This window comes from Sylvia atricapilla, chromosome 12 (assembly GCF_009819655.1).
Source record: "Sylvia atricapilla isolate bSylAtr1 chromosome 12, bSylAtr1.pri, whole genome shotgun sequence".
Classification (NCBI taxonomy): Eukaryota; Metazoa; Chordata; class Aves; order Passeriformes; family Sylviidae; genus Sylvia; species Sylvia atricapilla.
In genome coordinates, this window is record NC_089151.1 from 9,489,062 (window position 1) to 9,516,841 (window position 27,780).

The 27,780-nt window shown below is 40.0% G+C and overlaps 1 protein-coding gene across 1 annotated transcript; it reads right to left on the reverse strand.

The window, feature by feature from the left end:
* Window positions 1–6,357: 6,357 nt before the first annotated feature.
* Window positions 6,358–24,323, reverse strand: PLA2G15 (phospholipase A2 group XV). The gene is given in 7 exon segments (XM_066327827.1): window positions 6,358–10,496; window positions 13,261–13,485; window positions 13,903–14,001; window positions 15,452–15,570; window positions 16,956–17,112; window positions 24,092–24,122; window positions 24,124–24,323. Coding segments are annotated over 7 exon segments (1,275 nt in total). The 5' UTR covers window positions 24,256–24,323; the 3' UTR covers window positions 6,358–9,984.
* Window positions 24,324–27,780: the final 3,457 nt, after the last annotated feature.

Here is a 27,780-nt window from a genome sequence, read left to right on the forward strand (position 1 = left end):
ACAGTAACACGACAGGGCTTCTTTGTCTACAAAATATTAATCTCTTTAAATTCAAGTGTAGCAGAACTATGGGATACAATACATCTTTGGGAACCCTGGATAATAACTGACAACTGCAAGCTAGGTTTTAAACTCGCATTGGGAATTGGTTCATCATATTTCAGTAAAATCTTGCATCTCAAATTTAAAGAGAAGAGGAAGTGGGAGTAAAGACAGGTTAGCATCAAGAATGTAGCACTTCTATTCAGTCTTGAAATAACCATGTAAAATAAGAGTGCTTAGGCGGTAAAAACTGGAACAAGTAATTGAACACATAAATAAAGAGTAAGGAGAATTTTTCAAGTGATTCACTACCTTCTTCGGCTTTGAAGTTTGCCCACCCACTCCTACATACCACCTCCTGTGGTGCAGGACATTTTAATGTAATGTAGGAGTTTAGCATACAAATTCCTACTGACTGCATTTGTGCATAGCTTCCCACACACCTTTTGAAATACGGTGCCTTATTTAGAAAAGTAAATGAGTCTTATAGCTATGTCCCAAACTACAAGTACAGCGGGTTGAAAATTACCCATTACATCCATTTTGAATTAATAAGCATTTCATACTTTTTAACCTTGCTACTGAGACAAGTTTATGCACCAACTCTGAGCAGTTGGTAATGCAGAGGACTGTGGTCCTGTGCTGAGGACTGGAAAGCTGCAGATGCAGCATCTTGAAACAAGGACCCTGCAGAGGGTTAAACCACAATACCACTGAAGTCAAATTTGCTCTGATGTTGACTCATTGCTTGCCTTGATGACACACAGAGCTTGGGAGAAAATGAGTTCTTTCTCTGCAACCAATTCATAACAGAATTATAGTAAGGATGACATGACAACAGCAAAGCAGTAATTAACAGCTTATCAGTAAAAGTTTGTGACAAGTCTCAGCAGCCTTCAATGATGTGCTCTGGGCTGCTGCAGTCAGCTTTGCGACTTACAGGAAGCTCCACAGCCCACTTCTATTTGCTGAAGGCAGCCAGAGATTTCCAGTCTGTTTTGGTGCTGTCAGTTGGTTCCTGGTCACAACTGGAACTGTTGTAGTAAAAACAGATGGAATGTGAGGTCTAAACCCCACTGCTCTGATTATTTATCACAACTTGGTTCATTTCAGCAGAGAAAAATATGGCATTTCCTGTTTTCAACCTGCCACTTCTTTGTAAACAAAAGTATATTTATGGATCATATGTTTGTACATTTCTGGAATCTCAGTCTGAACCTGACCTTTATATTCATTAGTGAAACCAGACATATCAGTTTAATTTCTCCAATTACTAATTGGAGTACAGGAAATAGAAACAAACAACAAACAATAACAAATTAAATTGCTTACTCTATTGACCTGAAACATTCAGGAAAAAAGTACTGACTGGACATACACTTAGCATTTACAAAAGCCTTTCTGAAAGAAGTAAGATACCATCCACTTACTCTATTCCAGTAATGTATCCTGCTTCTTTAGGGCATTATGCTAAATGTTTATTCCCAAGAACGGCCTTACATTAAGTATAAGATGACTTTTTCATGTAGATTTGATCCCAAAGTCAGGCTGCTTCATTGTACATAAATAGGGTGATGTTAAACCTTAAGGATTAAAAAAACCTATATTTAGCTCAAAAACTAAATAAAACTTTAAACATGTAAATATTTAGCAAAGAATCACAGCAGCAGTATTTCTTCTTGTGCACCTCACTGTTTCATGCTTCTGAAAAAAAACACTTACTAGTAGTTGGTCACACTTAGACATACATCCAACAGGTCATTATTACATTGACAAAACGGATTTATTTTACGGATTAACAAAATCTGGCAAATCTTAAAATAAATTTGGTAAAGCTCTCTCTAACTTTTGCTATAGACCAAACTATTTCCATACCTAAATCCTATGAAATGTCATCACAAAAGGTTTAAATTTTACTTTACAATTTGAATCCTTCTAGACTGATCATAAACATATCAACTGGTTAATAAAACTTGTCTTGCTCTACTCTTAAGCTGCAACAGAGAGAAATTCTTCTGTAAAGTAGGTGATAATTCTGTTTTAGAGATGTCTATTACTGTCTGGTGTGTTTATGTCCCTGTCTCTGTGGTAATAAATTAGTGATCCTCCTCAAAGTTCATAACAAAAACAGGTGGAAAAGGAATAACATGATGACCTTGAATTTATTGCACAGGCTGCTCTGAACAGGGAGGTGAAGTAAACTATGGTCTGTTATCTCAAAATGAAAGGCATGAAAAATGGCAAAATACAGTGAAAGTTGTGGTCCTTAGGAGAGTCTCAATTCCTTAGCTGGGAACTGAGACATCTTCAGAGCTGAAGCCTAGAGACTAGAGCTGGGCAAATCACTCAACATGAATAGTGGAGGTCTCTGAAACCTGCAGTGCTAAATGACTTCTAGCTAAGTGGAATTAGAGAAAAGGAGACAATGTTTTCTATCTCCACATGTAGATCCACATCCTTTGCTGCTTCTCACAGGAAATATTCTCTTAATACATTTGATCTATACATGGATCCTGTGCAAATATTTGATAACTTCAGGATTCCCAGACAGCCACAGTCTTTACTATTCAGCAATCCAACACCACACTCTTCTGGCCAGGGAGCCTTAAGCTAGCTCTTGCTATGTAGATTTTGATGTAGAATGCCAGTAACTGCAGTTCAGCTAGCTGAATGTTTTTTCCTTCTCTCATGGAGTCAGAATTTTCCTTTTGCTTTGATGAAGTAGATTTTAAAAACAAACACAAATACATCATAGCCCCACAGACATCATTCTACCAGCCCAGCCTCTCGCTTCTTCCTGCTGCCTGACATTTCAGTTCTCTTTTCTGATTTCCTGACATCCTTAGGCTCTGAGCTAAATGCTATCTTTGTATAGGCATCCCTGCTAAGAAAACATGGGTTTCTTTGAAGTAATTTGCCATTATTAAAGCATTTGGTCTCTCCAAAAAGAGACGACATAACACGTGATTGTCAACAATTTGCTTCTGTCTGTGTGGAAGATTTTCATGCTGTGTTTGGCTTTGGAAGGTTGATTTTTGCATGAGTGCTGAGATTTACGCATCACTTAAGCAAGGAAAAAAACTGGGCCTCAATCACAAAAGCCTGGTTGGAAAGGTTTGAATTGAAGGCAAGGAGGAAAGAGCTTATGTTACTGGATTAGGAACCAAACCTAGACTGAGGAACTTTTTAATGGAATATTTGATGGGGGTTCCTTAACCTATCATGTTCATAGCAAGGTTTGGGTTCAAAGGAGCCTTAAAGATCATCTTGGGCAAAGTCCCCTGCAATGGGCAGCTAAACTAGGTTGCTCAGAGCCCCATCCAACCTGGCCTTAAACAATTTCAGGTATGGATTATCCACAGCTTCCCTGGACAACCTGGGCCAGTACCTCACCACTCTCTCAGTAAAGAATTTCTTTCTAATGTTCAACATAAACTTACTGTCTTTCAGTTTGATGGCATTCCCCCTTACCATGTCATGTCTTATTTTAGCTCTGTTTTTCTTCATTGCGTCAGAGCCTGGCATAAAAGTACTAATGGACATAATAGAAACATGGAAAATGTGAAGCAATGAATACTCACCAGTAGATAAAAAAACAAGGATGTGCCTTCACTGGGGATAAATGGCTTTGCAACCTAGAGTTAGTTCAGCAAGATGAAATGACTAACAAGGAATGTATTATGCAGAAAATGTATTGGCTCACACATTACATTTTTTCTCAAGTATTCCTTCCTCCATCCAGGAGTAGCATGGCTACTCTGCCTTACTCACTTGTAAATGGTTTGCAGACTGAAGATGGTTTAATGACAAGAGAACAACTTCGGAGTTAAAGGCATATGATTAGATTCCCCCTAAAGGAATCTGACCAAGTTACCTATGTCTGAGTCAAACAGGGACAACAGCACTTCCTGCATCTAGAAATACCACAAGAGCTCAAGGCTGAAGCTGTTACAACCAGAGTGAGGATTTCACATATATTAGAGATTGTATCAGTCTTTGCTTTATGATTTTAGTTCTACTGAAATCTCTTTAACAATTCATTATACAATTGCTCCTTCCAAAGTCCTTGCAGACCTGAACTGTGTAAAGTAGGGCTGGTCAATCCATATTTTGGCACCTGCAGGATATGCTTTGATTTGGTCACTGAAAGTATGTTCTCATGATGTAGAGAGACAAGGACCCCTTATTACTGCCCCCCTTGCCATTGTTGCTGTCTCCCAGAGCTGTTTACAGATTCCACTGTGATCTTTCATCTGCCCTGGTCGCTATAGTATTTAGTCATTATAAGCATTTAGTGAGATTTCCTATATTGTAATCTTGCCTTTTGGTTTTAATACAGGTAACAAAGGCTCTACTAGCACAGCTCACAGCAGTGCTCCTGGCTGATCTTAACCTGCTTAGACCTGGACTAGAATGCTTCTTTGACTACCTCAGACAACACAATCTCAAAAATACTAATAGTGATGAAAATACTTCATCTGCAGGCACAGAATTTTCATGCAGTCAAATTTACCATCTGTCTTGATGATTTTACTCACATAAGGTGACATTTTTAGTTACACACGGAATTGCAGCTTTGTCAATAAATCTGCTTTCCCAGAAAGGTTACTAGGTGTGAGTCAGTGGTTACAAGCAAAGTGAAAACTTGGAGGTACAAGATTTATCCATTATTCAGCAGTGCAATAAGAAAACAGAGCTGACAACATTTGCAACACTTTTTCAAAAATACATTATCTCTTTTATGCATCGTAGTACTATACACAGTCCACTCCATGTAGTTGTAATGTTCACTTTGTGCTTTAACCTGAGCATGTAAATAGGAGTGAGTATCTAATTCAAGCCTTAGATTGTTTTACTTGAAATTGAATCAAGCTGAAGTTTCTTGCCTTTTCCACCAGAGAGGAAAAAAGTTCCTCCAGTAGCAGAGTCTGCATATGTGCAAATGCTTCAGGACGTGAAACATTTTGTGGATATCAAACTTAGGTCTTAATTTCCCTGCAATCCTGTATCTCTCAGGTGAAACTAACACAGATGCCCTTCAACATTACCTAAAAACCCTCTAACTTATATACTACTGCCCCCTACTGCATATATATATATATATATACACACTCACAAACCACTAAAATAAACTTAACATCACTATTTTTAGTAAAACATTACACGTTAATTTCTTGCATTTCCTGGGCTACATTCTGGTTTTGCCTAAAGGATGGTGATTTGGGAGCTAACTATTCCACTTAACTCATTTGTTGATTTAATGACCACAAAGGACTTTAGTCTTAAACCAAAGCAAACTATTAATCTAGACCTTCGGAGGAAAACCACAACCCAAGCAAGAGAAAGTCAACATCATTTCTCAAAACTGCAATCCCATCAATAATGAAATAATTTAAGATGGCAGAGCAAAATAGCATTAATCTGCAACTGTAATGCTGTTATTTAAGGTTGCACAAGCCGTGCTAACTCCAGAGTTACATCTATACTCCAGCATTGGACCACGTGTCTCTCTCACGGATTTGCATCACTCTACCAGGCCTGTCATCATCCTGTCCTCCTCTCCCCTGTGCTCTCAGCCTTCTCAGCTTCTGGCAAGAACTGGCACATGGCTTTAGTGCAGGACCTTCCTCATATTAACAGGGAGCTGGAAGAAGGCCACATTCCCCTTTTTCCTGCAATCATATGGGGTCATGAACCTTGAGGCAGGTGTGAACAAGATCTGCACTGGGACAAGAAGCCCAAATAGTGCATCTAGGGCACAGAGAGGAACAGCAGTCACCAACACTCAACTGCTATTACAGTCCTTATCATGTAAAAAACCCCCAGATGGTCACAGAATCACTGTCCAGCATTACAGTTTCTTCAGCGCCACAAAGCACTATTCCTAATTGGAAAAAGATTGTTTTATACAACTAGAAAACTCATCATGCGTGAGTTTGTGAATCAGTTTGAAAACCAACAGTATAAAGGCAACTGCAGGCATTTAATTTAAAACACTTCATGACTGAGGAACTAATTTTAAAATAACAACCTGAGCAGAATTTAAAGGCATCCTGAGGAATTTTTTAACACAAGACAAGCAAATAAGATGCAAGCAAAAAGAAATGGAATAGTCTCAATCCCCCACCTCCATAAATTTAAGAACAATTAACAGCGAACTCCAGATGTACCACAAGACAGTAGGTGCATTTGGGAGATTAGGCAAGAAGTAATTACAGTGAGAGACACCAAGCATCTTTAGGGAAGACAAACAGCACCAAGTTCTCATTTCCTCTGAGAACTGAGACAGCACATTATTCACAACAGGAGACAATCTGTATTAGATCAACTTTATTATATTATCAAATTTGACAATAAAATATTCAAAATCTATTGAACACATTCATACACAAGAACATATAAAATGCCAGGCCTCAGAATAGGTTCTGTACAAAATACTGGTTAGTGTAGAGCAGCAAAGTCACTGCCAAACATTCCCTGAATTTAAGAGGGCCTTGAACACACTGTGCTCCAAGAACTACCTTAATACCAAACATTCCTTCCTTTGGTCTGCAAATCCTTTGCAATTATTGCTAGTTATTGAAGCTTTCTGTTTTTATACAGAATCACATAGTGACTCTGAACCTCTTCAGAAGTACTACAATGACAGCTGAAAGCTTCTTCAGCATTTTCTATACATGTTGTCAAAAATAAGAAAACACATTTGGTCCTCAAGACTAGTTTTGGTTTTTGAAAATATCCTGGAAGAATAAAACTAAGTAAAAATTACGGAAAGAGACACATAATTAATGCTTTAGGTACAACAAAGATACAGTAGTGAATTCAGACATTTCACCTGTGCAGCGTGGCAAAGCACCTGAGTTAATCCTCATATCAAAGTGCCACATTCTCCTTAAAGATTTTTTCCAGACCTCTCTCCCCACAAGAACTGAGACAGCTCAATGCCCGTGGCTGCAGCAGGTCTGTACCAGTAATGCTCAGTACTGTCCCTGCAGAGGAGCTGCTCCTCACACACAGAGTGCAGTGCTTCCATTTCAGCAACTGGAATAATGCATTTGCTCTTCAATGAGAGCTGCATCCTAACATGCAAGAAACTGCAAATGAAAGGGCTGATGATCATTTGGTAGGGGAAAGAAATAAAAACACCCCCACACTTTCTGGACATAAAACTACAGCCTGCAGATGGACCACATCCAATCAAAGAACACCAGAGGCGCTGTGCTTGCTCTCACACAGTACTCAGAACACATTTCTTTACAACAGTACAACAAGGCTTTATAGTGACAAACAACAGAACAAATAAAAGCCTTGAAAAACCTTCAGCTTCATTTTACCACATTATCACAAGTTTAAGGAGACACTCTAGGGCTTGTCTACTAATGGAAAACCAGTTTAGAAGACTTCAGGTTAAAAGATACAGCAAACTAATCTCAAACACAGTACTAGGTTGCGAAAATTAGAAAATAAAAGAGTTGTGCTTTTTTTCATCTTTTGGGTCACAAAACGTGTATTTTAAAAGTATCAAAGGAAAAAAAGAGGAAAGATCAAGCATTTTTTGAATCATGTCTTTTGGAACTTCAAATCACAAAAAAACCCTGCAGCTGAATTCTTGTTATGAGACTGAAAATACCACTGATTAATGGGTAAGGCTCCAAATTAATCTTACAAACATTCTCCAGATCAGGTTAAGAATTGTTTACCTATATTGTTTTCTCCTTTTTCTGCCCCTGATGTCTATGTCAGTATCCTGCAATACAGCCTCCAGCTCCATTCAATCCAGTGCTTATTAACAGGCACTCTCCTTCAGCAAGAAATACTGATTGTGATTAGCTGTTTTCCGTAACTTATTCAAATAGCCATTTATTCAAAAATTGAGTCAGACCAAGGAAGAGCTTTATCATCTTCAAGCACTCTTGGAACACAAGCCTGAAGCTTATCCAACTGACAAGCCTTGCATAAAATAGATCACTTGGCTAAAGGACAATTTTTGGTGGTGATTTTTTGGAGGGGTTTGGGGTTTTTCCCCCCCCCTTCGTTGTTGTAGGATTTCTTATATTGGGGGATTGGTTGTTTAGGTTGATTGGTTGTGGGGCTTTTTATTAATTTCAACAATTTCATATTACAAAGGCTGTGGGCAACTCGGTATTTACTCTGGAAAGGTCTAGGGAATATTGCTGCTGGACTGTAAGTGAGGTAAGTGAGGACAAGATTAATGATCCATTTTAAAAATCAGGAAAATTCCCTCAACATAAGCACTAGGAAAAAATGCAGAGGGGGAAATAAAGCTACATAAGGAAGTTAAACCTAGTAAGATATTTACCTTATTGATGACCCCTCCTGGTTCCATTCTACAATAGCAAGAGTTCAAGACCATCAATTTAACACAGCATCTTATTGAGATGTCCAATAGCAGAAAACATTTTAGGCATGCTACCAAAATAGCTAAAACTCTAGCCTTTAGATGAATTCAGTTTCTTAAGTAATGAATCCTTAATAGTTTGATGAGTTTCTGAAACTCTTAAAATATTTTTCTTGGAGAACCTAGCATTTTGAAAGCATTCAAAGCTGTGTTTTTAGAAAACTAAGTGCTGTCTAACTGGGTGACTGGTTTTAAAGCAAGCAAGAGAATTTTTGAGTATAGCTATTTCTCCAACAGGACTTCTGTAATCACGGTGGTAAATATGATGGCCTTTAGGCCAGCACTTTTGTGAAGGTCAGAGCTGAAATTACTATTTTAACATTGAGTAAAACAACACTGTAGGAAATCACAGAATTGCATGTTCAGCAATTTATAGAAACATCTAAAGAACCACATGTCTCAACTTCTTGAAAGAGCAAAAATGAAACTTGTAATCTACAGGAAATTACTTTTAGTCCTAAAGCAAGAAATTTCTTTTCAGTGGAATGCAATGTTGATCTAATCACTGCTTAGTTAGGTAACTGGATCAGAGCCAACGTATTTGACTGAGAACAAGTCTTATATGCCATACACCATTATGCTGGCTTCCATTCCCCACTCCATTTCAGAAGTTCACTTTTCTTTAAATATTTCCCACCATCTATTATCATTTCCACTTCAGGAGGTTGTTTTCCACCCAGAAATGCAATTCCATACCTTATAGATTGTTTGCCAGTATTCAATTACCTTTGATTTATGTGCTACTCCACACCGCTACAGTTATTACAAGCACCAACCACAGTTTAGCTTCATTCCCTCACTGAGAAACAAAGCACAGGCTGAGAATTCCTCAGACTCCAGACTGTATGTGGTCAGAGATTCTAGAAGTTGATGAGCAAACAATTTCTTCTTTCTAAAATAACCCAGCAGGGCACCCAGTAAAGAAGCTTCAAGTAATTCACACATCTATCTTTCCCCCCCCCCAGTCTGTAATAAATAAAAGTCTGGATTACAACAATGGTAGCACAGTTCCAGGCAGACCTCATCGCTATTTTACCTAGTAGATATGCACATTTACAAATTAATCCACTGGGAACTGTGGATCAGAATATGCAAGACCCTTTAAAAAGTTTACTGTGTTTGCCAAACTGTTAATACCATTCCCTTGGGCATCCAAAATTGCCATCCTTCCTAGCCTTCCACTCCAAACCTGCAAAGACCACACAAAAGAACTCTGGGATCTGACTCCATGTGGTATGTGGAAGGGGCAGCACAATTTCCAAATGAAAGTCTGTATGACCACTGGACACACCAGAGGCACCAGAATGCATATTTGACAAAATTTGCAGAATGTGAAAATGAAGCATAATAAACACAAATCAGAGACAAACGATCATTTAGAACATCAAGCAACTTGAACACAACCTTTTAAAAAAAGCAAAATAAATAATTCAAATATCTAAATATCAAGGGATTAAAAGGCATTTCCCTATATTTAAGGGAAGGCATCACAGGTGAGGAAAATAACTATCAACACAAGGTTATCACAAATCAAAGAGCAGCTTTTTCACATAGGAGATAGTAGTATCATTGGACAGCATTTCAATGTGCTCATTTCCCGAAAGCTCAAACATCACCACTTCCTGTTTTTGCTTGTCCACCCACTTTCTACACTGCAAGGCACTCTGTAAGTTCACTGTACCATCCCCATCGCTGTAGAAAATCTTGGGCTCTTTGTCAGGGAAGGTTTCATAATGGAAAGAGTCGGGGGTGTCCACACCAGTGCCGTACAGGCAGTGGATGCGCACCCCGGGCGGGGTCATGTCGTACACCAGATGTTCTGTGTTCTGCCTCATCAGCCAGCCATCCTCAAAGTTAATGTCCCTGTAGAACCTCCAGTAATCCTGGAGAGTGTAGTTAGCTGTGGGTGTGCTTACAAACACCTTGTCTGGAGGCCACGTGTAGTTGTAGGGCAGCATCCAGTTCGTGGAAACTGCTGATCTCTGCTGGTCTCTGATCTTGAGGGAGCTGATAACAGGGATTCTGTTGTTGTCACCTTAGGAGAAAAAAAAAGTGGAATGTCATTATCCATAAAGCAAGACATCAATCTTAATCAGTAGCAATTTTTAGCACTCATGGTGATAACAGGAATAATAAGTTTGTTCCCCTGGCTTACAGTGACAATTTGAAAAGTTTTTCCTCATTTATGATTCTCTTGTAAATTAACTTCTGTAAACTGACTTTTAATAACTTCCAAAATTTAAATATGATTTGATGAATGACTGAAACAAATGGCTTAAACTAACACATGACTAAGTGATAATTTTTATGCACCTTTCTGGATATTTCAACAATTGCTCTTCCATCTTCATAAAATCAAAAGCTGCTTAATAAATATAGTGATTACTTTAAAAAAAAAAAAACAACAACAACACCCTGTTACAGATTGGAGATTATATCTCTTGTTTGTTTTCATTATCACAGTGGCTGTCACACCTCAATTCTTTTGTCAGCTGAACTTCGAGTTTTATTTTCCATTATTAGTTCCAGGTGGTTACAGCATGTAGTGGTCCAGGGCAACCATGCCATAAAAACTGAAATGCTGCAACTGAAACCACTATTCCTGAAAAATACACTCTGGTGCTATTTCAATTCCATGGGGGGGCACTATTGCTTCAGCAAGGAGACACAAAGCACAGCAGTGCCATCTTTAGGACTATATGGAGACATCGCTAGTGTGAAACAAATAATGAAAACTCAAATGCACAGCAAGAATCACAAAGGGCCTGAAAAATTGGTCTCATAATCTTGTGTGGTGTAACCACTTCACTGTGCACTCTCACCACTAGGCTACTAAACACTTCATGGCAGTTTTCAATGAAGAAGGCCCAAGTTCTGAACTGAACAATGAAAGGAATGTGTACAAGATTTATTTCCAGTAGAATAATCAAACACAGAATCTGACTCTCCCAGCCTCCTCTTACAGAACTGTTACAAAGTGCTTCTCAAATCCTTTACTTTTCTCTTAAGTGAGGAAGTACAGGATGGCCAACACCACATTTAAGTCATGAGACACATCAGCCACAACAAAATACTAGGTGTAAAGAAGACACTGCTAACATTTTAACATGTTAGAAGCAGAAACAAACCACGGTGAGCTTTGCCCACTGTAGTGGGATCCAGCAATGCTCAAGTACAAGTAGCTGAAAGAATCACAGAAATCTCCAGAAAACAATTCCACCTGTGTCCTGTTGACCACTTTGATAACACAGCTGTGGATTGGACATGAAGCTCCTGGCATCACGTATATAAACAGGAATGGGAGCAGAAAGAATGCATTTATAGAGTGTCTTGTCTTTCCTGCTGAAATGCAGTATTTTTCTTTAAAGCAACAATTCTTCAGTATACTAACCCTGATAACTTTAGAAACTCTTAAATAGACTAATGCAGTCCATGGGTTGATGGTGGTGGTTTACTAGGGATATTTGAGACAGAAACAACCTCAAACTACACATTCTGATATTATGTTTGCCCATGTAACTTTCCAACATGATTCTTACACATCTGCTCAAAACCATGGAAGTTTAATACAACAGACACACAGATTAAACTATGACTGACTACATTTTAGTAGAAATTTATTATGCATTAGTAGAATTAGCCACTTTGCCTGAGGTGCATTATAAAGCATAGATAAGGCATGATGCACAAAAGTTTAATCCAACAGATATAGGACTACGGAATTTTACATAATCATGTAATTTTATGAGGGTCATATTAACATTATTCACTTCTTGCCATTTCTGTAGCAAGCAAATATGTCAGACAAAGTGTCTGTGGGAAAAGGGAAATCAATTTTTACAGTGGCGTTTCAACAGCTTTAACAATGTGTAAATTGGATGTTTGTATTGAGCCAAGTTTTCTAATTACTATTGGAGTAGTGCACGACTGTTCAGAATCAAATGCCTTTGCTGAGCAAAGTATTCTTTGCTCTGTCCATGCATGGCTGGTTCTTGCTGTGTGTTTTGCATTTTGATGAAGTCCAGTTTCTGATGTCAGCTTTGATTAGGAAGAAGATAGTGGATATCCAAAGCTAACAGGTCAGAAACAAGCTACAAAACCAAGCCAGAAACATCAAGAACTAAATGTCAAAGCACATGGTGTAATTATGGTATCACATGCTCGGGTAAGTGAACATTTCCCATAGTTATTTTCAGTTACTTAGAGAGGTACATTATGCTGCTTTATTCAATTTTTTTGTTTTTTAATTTCTGGCATACCCAGTGTGCTAAACACAAGACCTCAAAGATTCACTTTCCTAATCTGTAGAGTTAGAACTTTCACCTGACATTTACACTGTGGACACCAGTTCCCCACCATCTCTGCAAATTTCCTTTAATGCTAACCTCAAGCAGATTAACTGCAAAGCAGGTTAATCAAAGGAAACTGCTGAATGCTCTGGAGTCCTTGGTAGCTTTGCCATACAGAAGAGAGAGCAATCAAGCTGGTGGCAGAAGGGACAGAAAGAGAAGGCATCAGGCCAAACAGCAGACAGCACAACAATCTGCTGAGAAGAGGTCAGGAGAGGTCAAGAAGGGAGAAAGCACATCCTGGTTACAGGATGTGAGAAATCTCAGTCCACCCCCACAAATATGAAAGATAACAGTTGGGTTGCAAGGCTTGAAACATCAAGTTGTCATCACTTACAAAAAAAGTAATTTTCCCTTCATGGTACCTTAAACTCTCATCCTGCAGTCTTACAGTCTCATTAATAATGTGCACTACACACAAAACACAGGGCAAAGCCTCAAATTACCCACCCGAAGCCAGCACACGCAGAGTTTTAGCCACTCCTCCCCACGGAGCCCCTAATGACACATAATCCTTGATGTACTTGTCCTTCCAATCCTGGGGCTGGCGGTTGAGGAAGTAGAGGGTGTACATATTCCCCATGCTGTGGGCAATCAGCACAACGGGGCTCCCATATTGCTCATACAGCAACTCGATCATCTTGCGAAGTGCCACAAAATAATCTTCATTCTCATCTAAGACACAGAGATTGCAGAGTGGTCGTTACTCATTGGGAATGCTGAGCTTTTTCTTTTTTTTTAAAAAATAAGCTTTTAAATAACCATTTTGAACTGTCTGTGGAATTAAAAATTCAGACCCTAGAAATTCCAATATTAAAAGGGAGGGCTGGGGGCTTTGTGTGCACATGCTTTGGTGAAATGGGTTTTTTCTGTTATTTTGTTCTGTTTTTAAGCAAGTTTTAAGTAGCAAGTCGTTTAAAGAAGAAAAAACCCCTGAAACCACAATGCTGAGCTTGCATTTGCACCCAGGAGTACCCAGGCCCCAATTAAACTAAGTTTTCAGATGCAAATGTAATAGATGGAAGAAGAAATTAAACACATTTGCTGGCTAGGAGAGTCAAAATTTTGTTAAAGTAACAGTATATTATTTACTCGGTGCCTTTCTCCAGTCATAAGGTGCTCCTCTTACATCTTCATCACGTTTGTAGCCCCAGTCTACTAAACTCTGCACCAACATATAAAAGTAACTTCCTGTAAATATCAGATAAGAGAAACAGAAAAGTAACAAGGTTAGTGTGAGAAGCAGAAGTGCAGACACTACTGCAAAACAAAGTTCCAGAGGTATTTATCTCTGACACCACATGTACACATTAAACCTGCAGTTTGCATTTAACAATATAGAAAACTGCATGCATGTTAAATAAAAACGAGTTATGCTCACTATCCCCCAAAATTGAGAGAATATCACTATTAAAACTTTGTACTAGTTGGTTGACCTCTCAAACATTTTGGCAGCCAAATGTAGCACACACAAAGTGGATAAATTTTACTCAAAAGAGAAAAGTTTACCCTTGAACTTTTATAATCATAATTTATGCAACATCATAATTTCTGAGGGGTTGTCATCAGTCATAGCTTTTGTTGATTGCAAATTAACATCAGGTAGGGTGTAACAGGTGGCTGGACTTCACCAACATCTTGGAAACAAATGCTTATCATGTACCCCAGGGCAGAACTGGAAACTGTCCCAAAACTGCTTTTTTTATCTCTGGGGTAGTGGATGTAGACTTAAGTAACTGAACATAAAGCTTTAACAGCAAAAAGGGAAACAGTTGCAGACTGCATATTGAAAGATGTTACATATTAAAAGGTTTAACACATAGGATTTAAGTATTAGGAGGACTAAGTGCATCCAGTAACAGTGTCAGAACAGTCTAGTGAACATCAGAGTCATATTTAAGTTTTAGTCTTGAATGTTTATCATACAGTGCCTCAAGTGAGGAATTTAATCATAGCCCTGTTCTAGTTATGAGTGACCTACTGCAGATCATTAAGCACATCACTGCCCTGACAGAACTGATCCATGTTATGCAGCATGTGAAGCTCAGTGCATTACTGACTATTCAACTGCTCCAGTCTTCAGCCACAGAAAAGAACTCACAAAAGCTTATCAAACTCAGTGTTTCTGAAACATGACTTCTACAAAAGCAGCAAACAAAAACTCTGCAAACACATTAATGCAGAAATAATTTGCAGCACAAATGCAATTACATAATTATTCTGACACCAGCAAAATACAAGGAGTATTGTAATACATTGTGGTACTATATCTCCCAATCCAATTAACTCATTCCTGAGGCCAAAGAACATCTTACTCAGAACTCATGCTTTTATTTCAGCTTTGTTCGTCAAGCTTCTGTCAAAGAAATTTCAGAAAGCATCTGTCCTCAATATGCCTACTCAGATTTCATCCACCAAACTTAGATTTGACACAACCCCAAATAACACAGAATCTTCTTGTCTCAACCTATCAGGCCACGCAACCAAAAAAAACCAAAAACCCAATACAATGCAAACTCTTAAAAGCCAAGTGAGCTCACAGAGCTGTAATTTGAAATCACATTTCAGAAGCTTGTTGCATAAAGACAAACTAGGAGAACCCTCCAGGTGACAAAGCACTCCAGACACAGCTTGTACATACCAACACTCCTTTTGCTTGGGTCAAGAAATTCCAGGGAAAAGGTTTGCCCAAATCCTGGGACTCTGATATCCACTCCATCTGGTGGTTCTGTAATCTTACTTGTTCGATTATATACCAGCCTGGGGAGGAAGGGAAGAAAAACAAAGAAAAAAAGCCATGAAACATGTTTTATTGCCACATGACAACACTCAACTACACTGGGCATTACATTCTGAGTGCAGTACAAGAACTTGAAGTGCTGTTATTCAGAAGGAGGAAAAAACCCAACCCAAGCAGACATGATCAGAGTACTCTCATGGCTAAGAGCTTATACAGTGCAAGCAATTACTTCATGTACAGAATCTAAGACTTTTTGTCTCTGTAAACCTGAGTATATTCAAATGTGACTGAACTTCATCTTTATAATATAAGTTACTTTATACAGTTCTATGCCATTTGACTTTGCATCAAGCCACAAAATGAAAAAAAACTTATAAAGAGCATAGGAATGTGGCAGTAGGACATAAAACACTTACTAAATCAGACAACAAAAATATTAACCTACCTAAAAATAATTAATTTCTATTTAACTAGAAACACCCATACCAGCCTAAAGAAATACTTTATTTCCTGATTAATAACAACTGGCACCTCAGGAAACACATTGAAGTATTGAGTGTTGTGTAAATACTTTTCAAATCAACTTAGGATGTGAAGAATGTGGAGCATTGAGTCAGGAGTTTATTTCTTTAATCATCCCTATTATTACAGTTGGGGATTGGTTTCTTTTTAGCACTGTATCAATACAATTGCTAATTCTGAATGCAAGTTTTTGCCCCTAGATGGAGCTTAAGAATCTCAACTGATGCACAAATCTCTTAAAAATCTCTCTAATCCATAAGGCACAGGGCAAGAAAAAGCAGACTGCTTTACAACAGCTCAGTACATTCATAAAAGACCAAACTATTGCAAACACAATAGTTTTTAATTGCACCAGCTAATTATTTCTTGTTTTCATACATATATTTATAATTTTTTTACAAGAACACTAATAAGGCAGATCAATCTATGAAATAGTGTGAAAGCTTTAAATTAGGCAATTTTTAAACCCTAAATATTCCAGGTGGAACTTCCTGTACCTGTGTATCAGTTTCTGCCCATTTCCTCTTGTCTTATTGCTTGCCAAAAAAACCCAAACCAAACCAAACAAACAAAAAAAAGGCAGAAAACCTCCTCCTTGAGATAAGGCCATAGTGGTGTCTAACAAGTGCTCAAACCTACACTGAGTCACTAGGAGAAAAGGAAGTGGAAGAGACTAAGAGAGCCTCTGCTCCTCATCAGCAATTACAGCTACCTCAGATGCAAGAGAGCCAGATCTTCAGACCCATCCTGACAGCCTAGCCAGCAGAATTCCAAGTCATTCCTCTCACTGGTCTTGAACCAGAAAAGGAATTTAAAGGCAGCCATTCTGCTTGACAGCCTAAGGAAAGGATGTAACAGCAAAGAGTAACATTTCTGATCTTACCTGATATTATCAATCCAGCAGTCAATGATGACAGGCAGAAGCAATTCTAGATTCAGCCAGAGTGTAAAATAACTGTCAGTCTTCTTAGAGCAGAGATAGTGCACCACTGATGGCTTATCTAACTTTGCTTCCAACTGATTACCTAAGTCCCCTGGAACTGGAAAGTATAAAAAGGAGAGATAGATACAAAAAGGAGACAGTTAATGAAAGCATGTAACATTTTCTATTGGAGTATACACAGCCAAATACTGCAGCCTGTATATGCATTATCACTGCATCCAGAGACACCATCACATTTTGTAATTGGAGAAAAAATACTACTACAAGAAGAAGGTACTACATACACATTTTCCACTGAAAATATTCATATATTTTTAAAGCTCATTAGCTGAGAAACCAAAACATAGAATGATTCTGGATGAACAGCTCCTAACTTGAAAGAGTAGGCTACACAGGAGCACGTAAGGCAGTGAGTATGAAAAAAAGAAATTGTCTAGGACACTACCAAAGTACAAATTGAATCTTTCTGAAAGAACTTCTTTCCCAGAGCATCACAACTGCAGATGCAAGTCTTTGGTCTCTTTAAACAGTTGTCTGCAATCAATTTGACATTAGAAATGTAAAAAGTAAAAGATCCATTTATATTATTGATCTTCCCTTCTTCACATAAGACCAGACTTTTACAACACAAGACACCCAGCTGACAATGTAAAAATGCCATTTTGTATCTTTTACACTCAGGTTTTGGCAACAACAGTTTTACCTTTTTTTTTTTTTTTTTTTTTTTTTATTCCAGTAGGACTTGGAGGAAAGAATCTTGGATATTTGCACCTTTTTTAAATGCAGGTCTACCCATACATTTGTTCCCCCCATTCCACCAGTAAACTATGTGATCTAAACAGTTCAAGTTTTATAATACACAGATACTTAGGAATGGTTTAAAGAAAGAGATATCTTTCAGCAAAATGCCTAATTTAACTGCAAAACCAGATGTGCTTTTAGAAAAAAACTTATTGCAGAACTGAAAAAGGCTAAAACTTCATATAACCACACTCTTACACCCTCCAACCACTGCATGTTACACTCGACCACAAGATGTACCTCAGGATTTCTTTATTAACTACTTCTATTTTCTCATTAGGTTTTAGGGGCTTTTTTTTTTGTCACCTTAAGTGAAATGTTAGAAGGCCCAGTAGCTGACCATAGTTTATTTTAGGTCGTATTTCAAGGACTCTGATATACTGGAAAGCATAGTAAGGGAGATTACAGCATTGCATCACACCCTAGAAAGAGTTTACCGAAGTTCAGTCTTGTAACCTCACGAAATCCTACTTTGTAATTGCTTAGAAAACTAAGGCAACAACTTGTTCCAGTCTCGTGCCTCTGCCGTATCAGTGCTTTTAATTGGAAAAGGAACAGAACGTAATTCTATTTATATCAATCTTTCATGACTGGCCAGTTTCAGCAGCAGACCTGCCAAGGACAGAACAGGTTGATTTTGTCTTCAGTTTCAATGCAAAACAAAGAGGAGTGACATTTTGTTCTAGCCTGGAATCTCACTTCCTTGGGTAAAAATAAAGTTCTTCCAGCAAAGATACCCTTTCAAAGACTTAGACAAACATCTGGGGTATTAGAGTTTGGAGAACTTGCTGAGGTTTCCAAACTGCACTCAATCAATCCTGCTCAGAGTAGGGAAAACTCACAGCTGAAGAAGTTTCAGATTATAATCAAGATACACCTATCGACAAAAGAATTGAAAGCAGGAAACTGTACAAACACTTGGACTTAATGCAATGATCTTAGATTAACCGCAACTTTCATTTAGTTAAGATATTCTATCTTCAAGCTTCTGGAGGACAGAAGCTGTGCTCCTGTGTCCAATTCAGGACACAAGATGAGAAATGTGACATGCTGGTTTTTACCCAAGGGTTGATAAGGAACAAGATGAAAAATGGCAATTTTTTCAATTCTAAACAAAAGATAAGGGACAATTTCTACCTGTGAAAAGATAAATACTATAGTTAAAGAAAAATTCTTATGTACAAGTGTGATGCCTGTTTGTTTGTAAAGCAGGGATTAACAAAAATGCTATGTTTACATTTCTATATGAACAATGAAGCTGCTAATCACTATCATTCACACGTTGGGGCTTTTTTATTTTCTAAAGTATGCTCTGCAAAGTGAAGACGGTTCATGATGAACCTATAGGAAACAAAACACAAATTTTGGTTTCTGAGATTATGGAAAAAAACATGCAAGATCTTCAGTCCTCAACCCACCCAGTTTAACACTGTTAATGATTTACATTTTGCCTGGAGAACTACTTAGTGGTTTTTTTATAAGTAACAGGTTAAAAAATATCACACTGAAGATTAATTCTGTAGGTTAAGGACATAGCTTTCCAAATTTTCTATGGTGGAATTTGAAAACAGTCGAAAAACATCCTTCCATTTGCTTTCAGGCCATACAGAGGATGTAGCTGCAGGCAGAGTAATCTGCATGCAATTTTCCTCCTCATCCTCTCCACTACCAACATCTGCGGTTTCTAAGCCTTTTTGATGGAAATATTAGAGTTCTTAACTTTTTAAAGCCTGCAGACTGACCCCAAAATAACTTGTTTGAAGTTCTGCAAAATACATCAGCACTAGTTAAGACCGGATGTCCAAGGCAAGTTCTTTGGCAGTAGACAGCTTCCCTAATTTGCAGCTGTATAATTCCTCTGTTGATTTCAGAACTGCAACATTTGAAAAAATTAGATTTCTTATTCAGCAGAAAAAAAGTGTTTCCATAACATTTTGTGTTCTAGTTCTAGCACATCCTCCTTTTTCACAAAGATGCTAATCCAAACAAAACTCACCCTAATACCTCAAGAAGCCAAATTCACTTCCAGTATTTATGGTATCCTTGGCTAATTTTTCGGTCTCACATGCCCTGACAAAACTAGATCTCCCTCTGGGATGTGTTTTTGTATGATTAAACCGTATGGAAAAGCAAATTTAGAAATATCAGAGTTTAAGAGAGATAACAGACTGTGAATTGCAGCGATTAGCTTTAGGATACATTCCTACTCCTGCCTATCACCATCCTTAAGCCTTAATGACAGATTCACAGTTCCCATCAAGAGACATTAATAAGCAAATTGCACTCTAAAAGAGACTTTCCTTAAGACTGCTCAGACAACAAAGAAAAAAAATTATTAAACAAATGTCCAAATATGAGGATCCTAAAGAGAAAAGAAAAAGGTACCTATTCAATAACAGGGTGGGTAGCCAGGATATTTTTTTTATGTGGGGGAAAAAAAAAAAAAAAGGCCAGTAGTTGGTGCTTTTTTATTACTTTTATCTGAAATGCAAAGGCCTTTGGATATTTATCAACTACCATAACTCTTTAACCAGTATTATTGCTTAAATAACTGTCATCTTTTTTGTTCTATAAATTAGTCCTCCTTCAAAAAGAACCAACTTTCCAGGAAAATTAATTTTAAACTCTGACTATAGGTCTCTGAGAAGAATGTCTTGAAGTAGCTCATGGACTCCACAGACTGCCACAGAAAAGGCCTTGTTTAAAATTAGGAACAAGAAAGCAAACAACGTCTCACATGATACTTCCAGATACCTTGGATCACATGAGGCATAAACATTTAAATCACTCCTGACATCTAGCCAGCTGACCATACAAACACACGCAGCTCAATTAGCAGTCAGCAGGAATTCACAGGCAAAGCTCTTTTACATGTAAATCAATTATTAACAAACTTCATTTAGGTGTCTCTCTAGAAAACTTTAGCCAAGTACCTAACAAATTGTTTGCAGAAGGTATCAGAACATTGATATAGTTATTGTGTTGAGTCAGCTTTAAAAGGTAAAGAGTTCAGTGCATCTGACACTGATCTTATAAAGATGGGTTATCAGCTCCAAAAACGTCTAAGACATAAGATAGTATGCATGATTATTGATGGACTGTGTGAGAGAATGAAGGAGAAAGAACAGTCACAAAAACTACTTGACACGAGCATTAAAGACAAGCCTGTTGAACATCACCAAACTGGTAAGTGTAAAAAAAAGAGAGTTCATCTAAATATAAAGCAGATATGCAGAAATAATTGCACAGAATATATGCAACACACATTTTAGTAGATATTTTAGTAGAACAGAAGCATTCAGAGAGTTATTTTGGTTCTTAAAGATTTGTCTATATGATTATAGCATCCTGGCTAAATGGAAAACCTTTAAAAAGGCATAAAAGCAAGTGAGCATCATAATAAGATTCCTTTGCCCCCAAAACACTTAAGAGAAAGGAATCTGAAACAATCACCTTAGGTTTTAATGAGCATTGTGCCTAATATCAGGCCTTCAAGCAGGCTCTGCAAGTAAGGTTTTGACTTTCACCTGTTTCTTCTTCTCTGATATCACTATTACATTAATACACTTCAAGGCTTTTTTATTTTAATCTCAGAGAAAACTGAGCAACTGCACGGCAGGATTTCACTGTCAGTTGCTACCCATGGCAATTTGGTCCCTGGTGTTGCTCCTTTGGTATGAACGAACATGAACTCCAGGCACAGCAGCTCCTGCTACTAAGGCACCTCGAGGATGCACAGATCAGGTTAAAAAACAACCTAATGCAAGTGGTGTGGCACCACTCTCCACGTTCTTTGTGCCAGCTCCTCCATTAAAGTAATTCAACTACAAAATTAATCACTTCTTCCTCACCAGGTCATTTCCTCATGTTTTAGCAAGACAAAGGACTCCACACAGTGGCCAAACTACAGGTACAAGGAAAGCTGGGTGAGCAGTAATGAGCTGCTAGACTGGCACAGCTGCTCCACAGAACCACCTTTCACCTGAGCCAGCTGAGGGCTCTCCAAATCTGAGAGCTGTTGCCACCGCAGCTAGGGCCAAGAGTGACACGGTTGTATTCATGCAGCTCAGCTGTTTTCAGATGTGAGATTCCTCGAAGCAGCAGTTTTGTCAGTACCTGAGCAGCAGAACACAAGTTACCCATATATGAGCAACACTCCATATTTTGCAAGATTCGGCTCTAGTGCCTCTGTTACTTGGGTAAGCACAGATTGCAACTGCAAAGTGGGGTCATTACACAAAAAGTTTGAGAGCAAGCTACACTGGGTCTTGTGACCATCCCTGGCCCAAAACATTTCTGAAGTGATCACTATGTTGACAACATTCCTTTTTTCTTTATTCCTTAAGATCAGGTGGCCAACTTGCCACACACACAGAGTATGACCAAACTTAATTCCCCTTTCTACTAAGGTGTGTTAACCTCCAAACAGATCAAGAGTGTCTTGATCATGAGAATCTGTTTACTATAAGATAAAAAAATTATTTAAAAACTGAACTCATATGAGAAATTAGGAGTCTAGATGCCAGTCTGATAAATCAGGAGAATCAACTCTGTACTCCCATCCGGCATGGGCTCCAAATTCATATCAAGCTTGTAAAATGCAGCCTCTTACACCTCTGAATCTTTTTCATTTGTGTATCCAGGTGATGTGGGGTTTCCTTCCTTTCCCCAAACACCTGTGTTAAGCCAGTACTTAGAATGCTTCCCTAAATGATTCTCCTAAGCCATTCCATCATCCTTATCACAGTAATTCCTAAAAAGCTTATTTTAACATGTCATATATGCAAGAAGGATGAGAACTGGGCAGCAAAAAACGCCAGCAAGTTTTAAAATGCAGAGACTGACTAGAACAGTAAGAGATGCAAGTTCTGCAGCATTTGATGAAAATTCCCTGTAACAGCGAGAAAGGCTGTTGTAAAGCACTCCGGATGAATGTGTGCTCAGTATTTACCGGAGCGTCTCTTAAGGAAATGTAGGTCAGCCACAGTTCTTAAAACCATCCTTAGGGAACATATATACTTACAGTAGATCCATCAGTAGTAATCTACACTTCTACAATCAGTAACCCTTTCTCCCAATCGTTTTAAATCTTTGATTCCTTCCCAGATAGTGTTCAAAATTGGATCAGCAACTAAAACATCTCTGTCACTAAGAAGCTTGCACTGGAGCAAGTGCCAAGGCCTATTGCTACATCCCAGCACTACAGAGTGGAAAGATGGCATAAAAGATTGTTTCTAGCCTCCCCAGACAGAATTCAAAGAATTTTTCCTGTTTCACAACTCCTGCCTCTTAGGACATTCTTCTGCAGTTTCTACTTCCAAATCCACAGCCTTTCAGTCAGTTTTGCAGCCTTTAAAGAACTGAGGATTTGTACACGCTGTTCCCTGAGAAAACAAGAACATTTTTAAATGCTGTGTTAGAGTTTGTCCTTCTAAGTCAGAAGTTTGTAACAATAGTAACAAAGTCACCATCAGAACCTAAATTATTATCAAGAAATGGAGCTTGAACTGAACAACATGCCACTGATAAACCTTTTCCCATCTTAGTTTTTCTTCCACTGTGACCATCAAGGTTAATCAATAATAAGAACATGCAGCATGCTCGTGCTCATGTCAATATATTCACAGGACTGGCTATTGACACTACTGCCACCAAATGCACTTGCTGTCTTGGGATGCTTAAGAATTACAGTTTCAGTAGACAAGTTATTGAAACATTTAAAATTTATTTATGTCTTCTTATCCGTGGATACAAAAAGCAACTAACAAATATTACTTATTAACTAGTACATGAATATTACCTGCATATTCATTGCAAACTATTTTGTGTTAGCAGAGGAAACCACAGGGCAGTAACAAATACTCGTTTTCATGGTATACGATGAAATAAGCCTTTTTTAAAAATTCTGTAATTCAACTGCTGGCATCATTCCTCTTTCCAACCTCTTTCACGAAAGGTTCATAGAGAAGAAAGACTTAAGCAGGGATGCTCTGATGTTATTTAATGAGTGTGGAAGCGACCCTTGTCTGTCCCCCGCCCGCTGCAGGCCAAGGCAGCCCCGGCCTGCCGTCCCGCCGCTGGGCCGGGCCGAGCTGCCAGCGCCGGGGCAGCAGCGGAGCCCCGGCTCAGTGCGGGCTCTGCGGAGCCGGGCACTGCCCGCGGCCGAACCGAGCCGCAGCGCCCCGGCCCCCCGCCGCCCCGCCGCGGGTGGGTAACGGGGCCGGCGGGGGCTCAGCCCGGGCCGCAGCGCCGCCCCGCCGCCCCCCGGCTCTTACCCAGCACCACGGGCGGCCCCCGCGGGCCGGCGGCGCGGCGCGCTCCCGTCGCCGGGGCACAGCAGCAGCAGCAGCAGCAGCAGCAGGAGGAGGCTGAGGAAGGAGCTCCGTCCGGAGCGCGGGAGAGCCTGGCGCTGGCCGGCAGGAACATCGCCCCTGCGCATAACCCCTGGCCGGGAGCCGCCACCGCTGCGCCGGGGCTGCCGCGGCCCGGCCGAGAGTGCGGCCCCGCCGCCCGGCACGGCCAGAAAAGGGCCCGCCCGCCCCCGCCGGGCCCGCCCCCCGCCCGCGTCACCGCCGAGCGCGGCGGCCAGGGCGGCCGCCACTCGGCCCGGCCGCGGGGCTTCTGTCTTGCGCTGAGAGCCATGTCCGTGTGTCCCTGCTGTGGGGGCTCCATCCCCGCGGAAAGCCCTGGCAGTGTGTCCCCGCTGTGGGGTTCTGTCTCCACAGAAAGCCCTGGCAGTGTGTCCCCGCTGTGGGGGCTCCATCCCCGCGGAAAGCCCCTGGCAGTGTGTCCCTGCTGTGGGAAGTCGATCCCCATGGAAAGCCCTGGCAGTGTGTCCCTGCTGTGGGAAGTCGATCCCCATGGAAAGCCCTGGCAGTGTGTCCCCGCTGTGGGAAGTCGATCCCCATGGAAAGCCCTGGCAGTGTGTCCCCCGCTGTGGGGGCTCGGTCCCCACAGAAAGCCCTGGCAGTGTGTCCCCGCTGTGGGGGGTTCTGTCTCCGCGGAAAGCCCTGGCGGTGTGTCCCCGCTGTGGGAAGTCGATCCCCATGGAAAGCCCCGGCAGTGTGACCCCGCTCTGGGGGCTCCATCCCCATGGAAAGCCCCGGCAGTGAGCGGCCCCGGCCGCAGGCACCTGCCCCGGACAGGTAGGGAACAGCTGCCCCCATTCTGCTGGGGCCGGCAGAACGCTCTGAGGAGAGAGACGTGCTGAGGGAGGAGAGCGTTTGTCTCACATTATTACATCTCCATTTGTGTGACGGTGATAAATTCTAACAGCGATGTAATGGGTTGTGCGCTGCAAAACATGTCTAAAAATAAGTAGCGCATAGGGGCGTTGGTCAGAATGATTGAAGAGAAAGCCGAAGTCCTTGGAAGAGCTGGAATTTTACTGTCACACGGTCAAAGGACTGGGCATCTGATAGAGAAGCTCATGGGCATATCTGCACTTCAGGCGACACCCGACTAACGTGAGAGCTAATTGGTAAAGAGGATCCCTGAGATCAGGGCGTTTGGCAATACTGAGAGGGGAAAAAATCATTAGACCTTTATACATGTAACAAGAACAGGCAGACCTGTAATTACAGTAATTTGCAACCAGGAGGTTATAAGCCTTTGTGCTTCAGCAATACCAGCTAGTAGAAGCTACGTGCTCTGTTTGGTGTACAGGTCATCTGGTGAGTGTCTGCCTGTGGAGAGGAACAAGGAAGGGTATCCACAGAAGCAGAAATTAAATAGAGAAAAAATGGTACTTGGAGCCAGTGTAATCACAGCTCATGATCAGTAATGATTGTGCTGATGGGCCGGACAAGTTTCCCTGATTGAGTCATATATCTGTTCCTGCTGTGGAAACACTTTCTGTGCCAGATGTTAGCAATTTATGCTCAGGATAAAGCTATTTCTGATAAGTTATTTTGGAACAGGAGCTGTCTACTAGGAACTGTCTACTTCACAGCTTCCTACATCTCCCAGTGGATCTACTAATTTTCAGAAATACTCCTATCTTGAATGGTTTATACATGAGCATGAACAATATCACAAGTGAAGATGTGAGTGAAAGACACTGACCTCACTGAATTCAGTATTCAACAACTTCTGTAATTCCTGAAGAGAGACATGTCAGATATCTGTATGTGAAAGCAGAATCTGGTAAATCAGATACAGAGCCTACTGAGAGGAGTTTAGAAAAACTATGTTTCCCTGGCATTGACATGGAAGGAGAAGGATACATCTTCCTCCTTAAATAAGTAAAGAAAAAGCAACAAATCATTCAAGGAAGGTAAGGCTAAGTCTAAATCTAGGCCTGCCTTTTTCTAGGCAGCAGCCACACCTTTTATGTTTATATCCAACAAACCCAAAGACAGGTGCTTAGTCACCATGCAAGTGTTGACATGAAATGACCTCCCACTAAAACAAACTACAGGGCGTGTAAGTATGACTGACTAAAACTGATTGCAACAGGGAACCCAGTGTACGAATTAGAAGTTACAAAATGCAACAGAAGATCTTACGGGAGGGTAAAACACTGTTTAAAAGAATGACTCTGTCTGAAATCAGTTTTCTCTCATACTCAAAAGCTCCAAAATGCACATGTCCAAATAGCCTGGCTGGGATCACTTGTGCTGTGACACAAGGTTCAAGGAATGACACCTGTCAAAGTCCTCTACATCTTATGGGTTCCCTTGGGTGGCATCAAAGCATCATCTTGGGACAGATTTTCTGTGCCTGGCTGTAGGCCTCTAAGAGCACAGGCCTTTTGGGCTCCACATACACTTTGCATTGTCAGCATTTACAAGTGCTCCTAATGATTATCACGTATGTATCACTTCTGGAACCATTTCCTAATTGATTCTACTCAAGATGTCTTCAAACCAATTTTAGTATTTCCTTTACAAATCTCTGTGCTGTTTTGACAGCTGGGAATATCTTCACATGTCACTAAATACTCTCCATCTAATTGTGTCCCAGAAAAGCCTTCTAAGCACATAATAGCTATTCGTGCAATCCCAGGCTCTTTAGATAACGGTCTTTCAGCTGATGAATCAAGTAGCGTTTGTTAGTTATATCTTTTATTGTCTCCTTTTGTGAGATCAGGACCATTTACATTTAAACACAAAGTGCATTAAGCTCTTTGCCTTTGTAAGGTTTAAATATGCACAGCAAATTCCTGTTTTCACACTGAGTGCCTGGTCCTATTGTCACTCACAACCAACAAGCCCAGGAACCTGGACATGCGGCATTGCTTTCCAACTGATGATGCCCTGCTATTAATTGAGTCAGTGTCACTATTTCCAAGGGCTGCTTTGTTAGAAGAGCAATCCAGCTCTTTCTCCACAGAGAATGACTTGACAGCAGGGCATTTGTAGGTTAACAGCTGTTCAGGAACATGGCTGTGTGTAGCCGCACAGAAATCTACCAGTCATCATCCAAGGCAGATTCAAAGAATTACAGAACCAGCTGCACATCGGAGCTGCCAGTAAAATGCCAGCCAGCTCATTATTTTGTGAATACATTCTATATACTGCTTCCTTCACATGTTTCGTATCCAAAGTTGGCTAGAAATGGAAAATGAAGTTGTTACAGTTGAACTACTGTTAAAAGGAGGACTGCATCCTTTTCATTTATGTATGAAGTGAAAAAGAAATCATTATCCATATTTCAGAGGCCAGGGTGGTTTTTTTCACATGCACAGTCCATCTTCTAAGAAAATATTCTTTATTTCTTCCAAAAAACCCATACCATAGGAATAAATTATATTAAGTGCTACAGTGTCAGTAGCATTGTCCTTGTTTAAAGACTCTTTGAGGGCTTGCACTGGCAACTTGACAAAGACTGTGAATTGGATATGAGTTTGCACATTGGTTATTTAAAAGAAATAATCCTTTTCAGAAATCTACCATTTGCTTAAATGTCTTTTTTTTGATTGAACTGAATTCTCTGTTTACCTCTGATCCTTGCCATTTCAGTG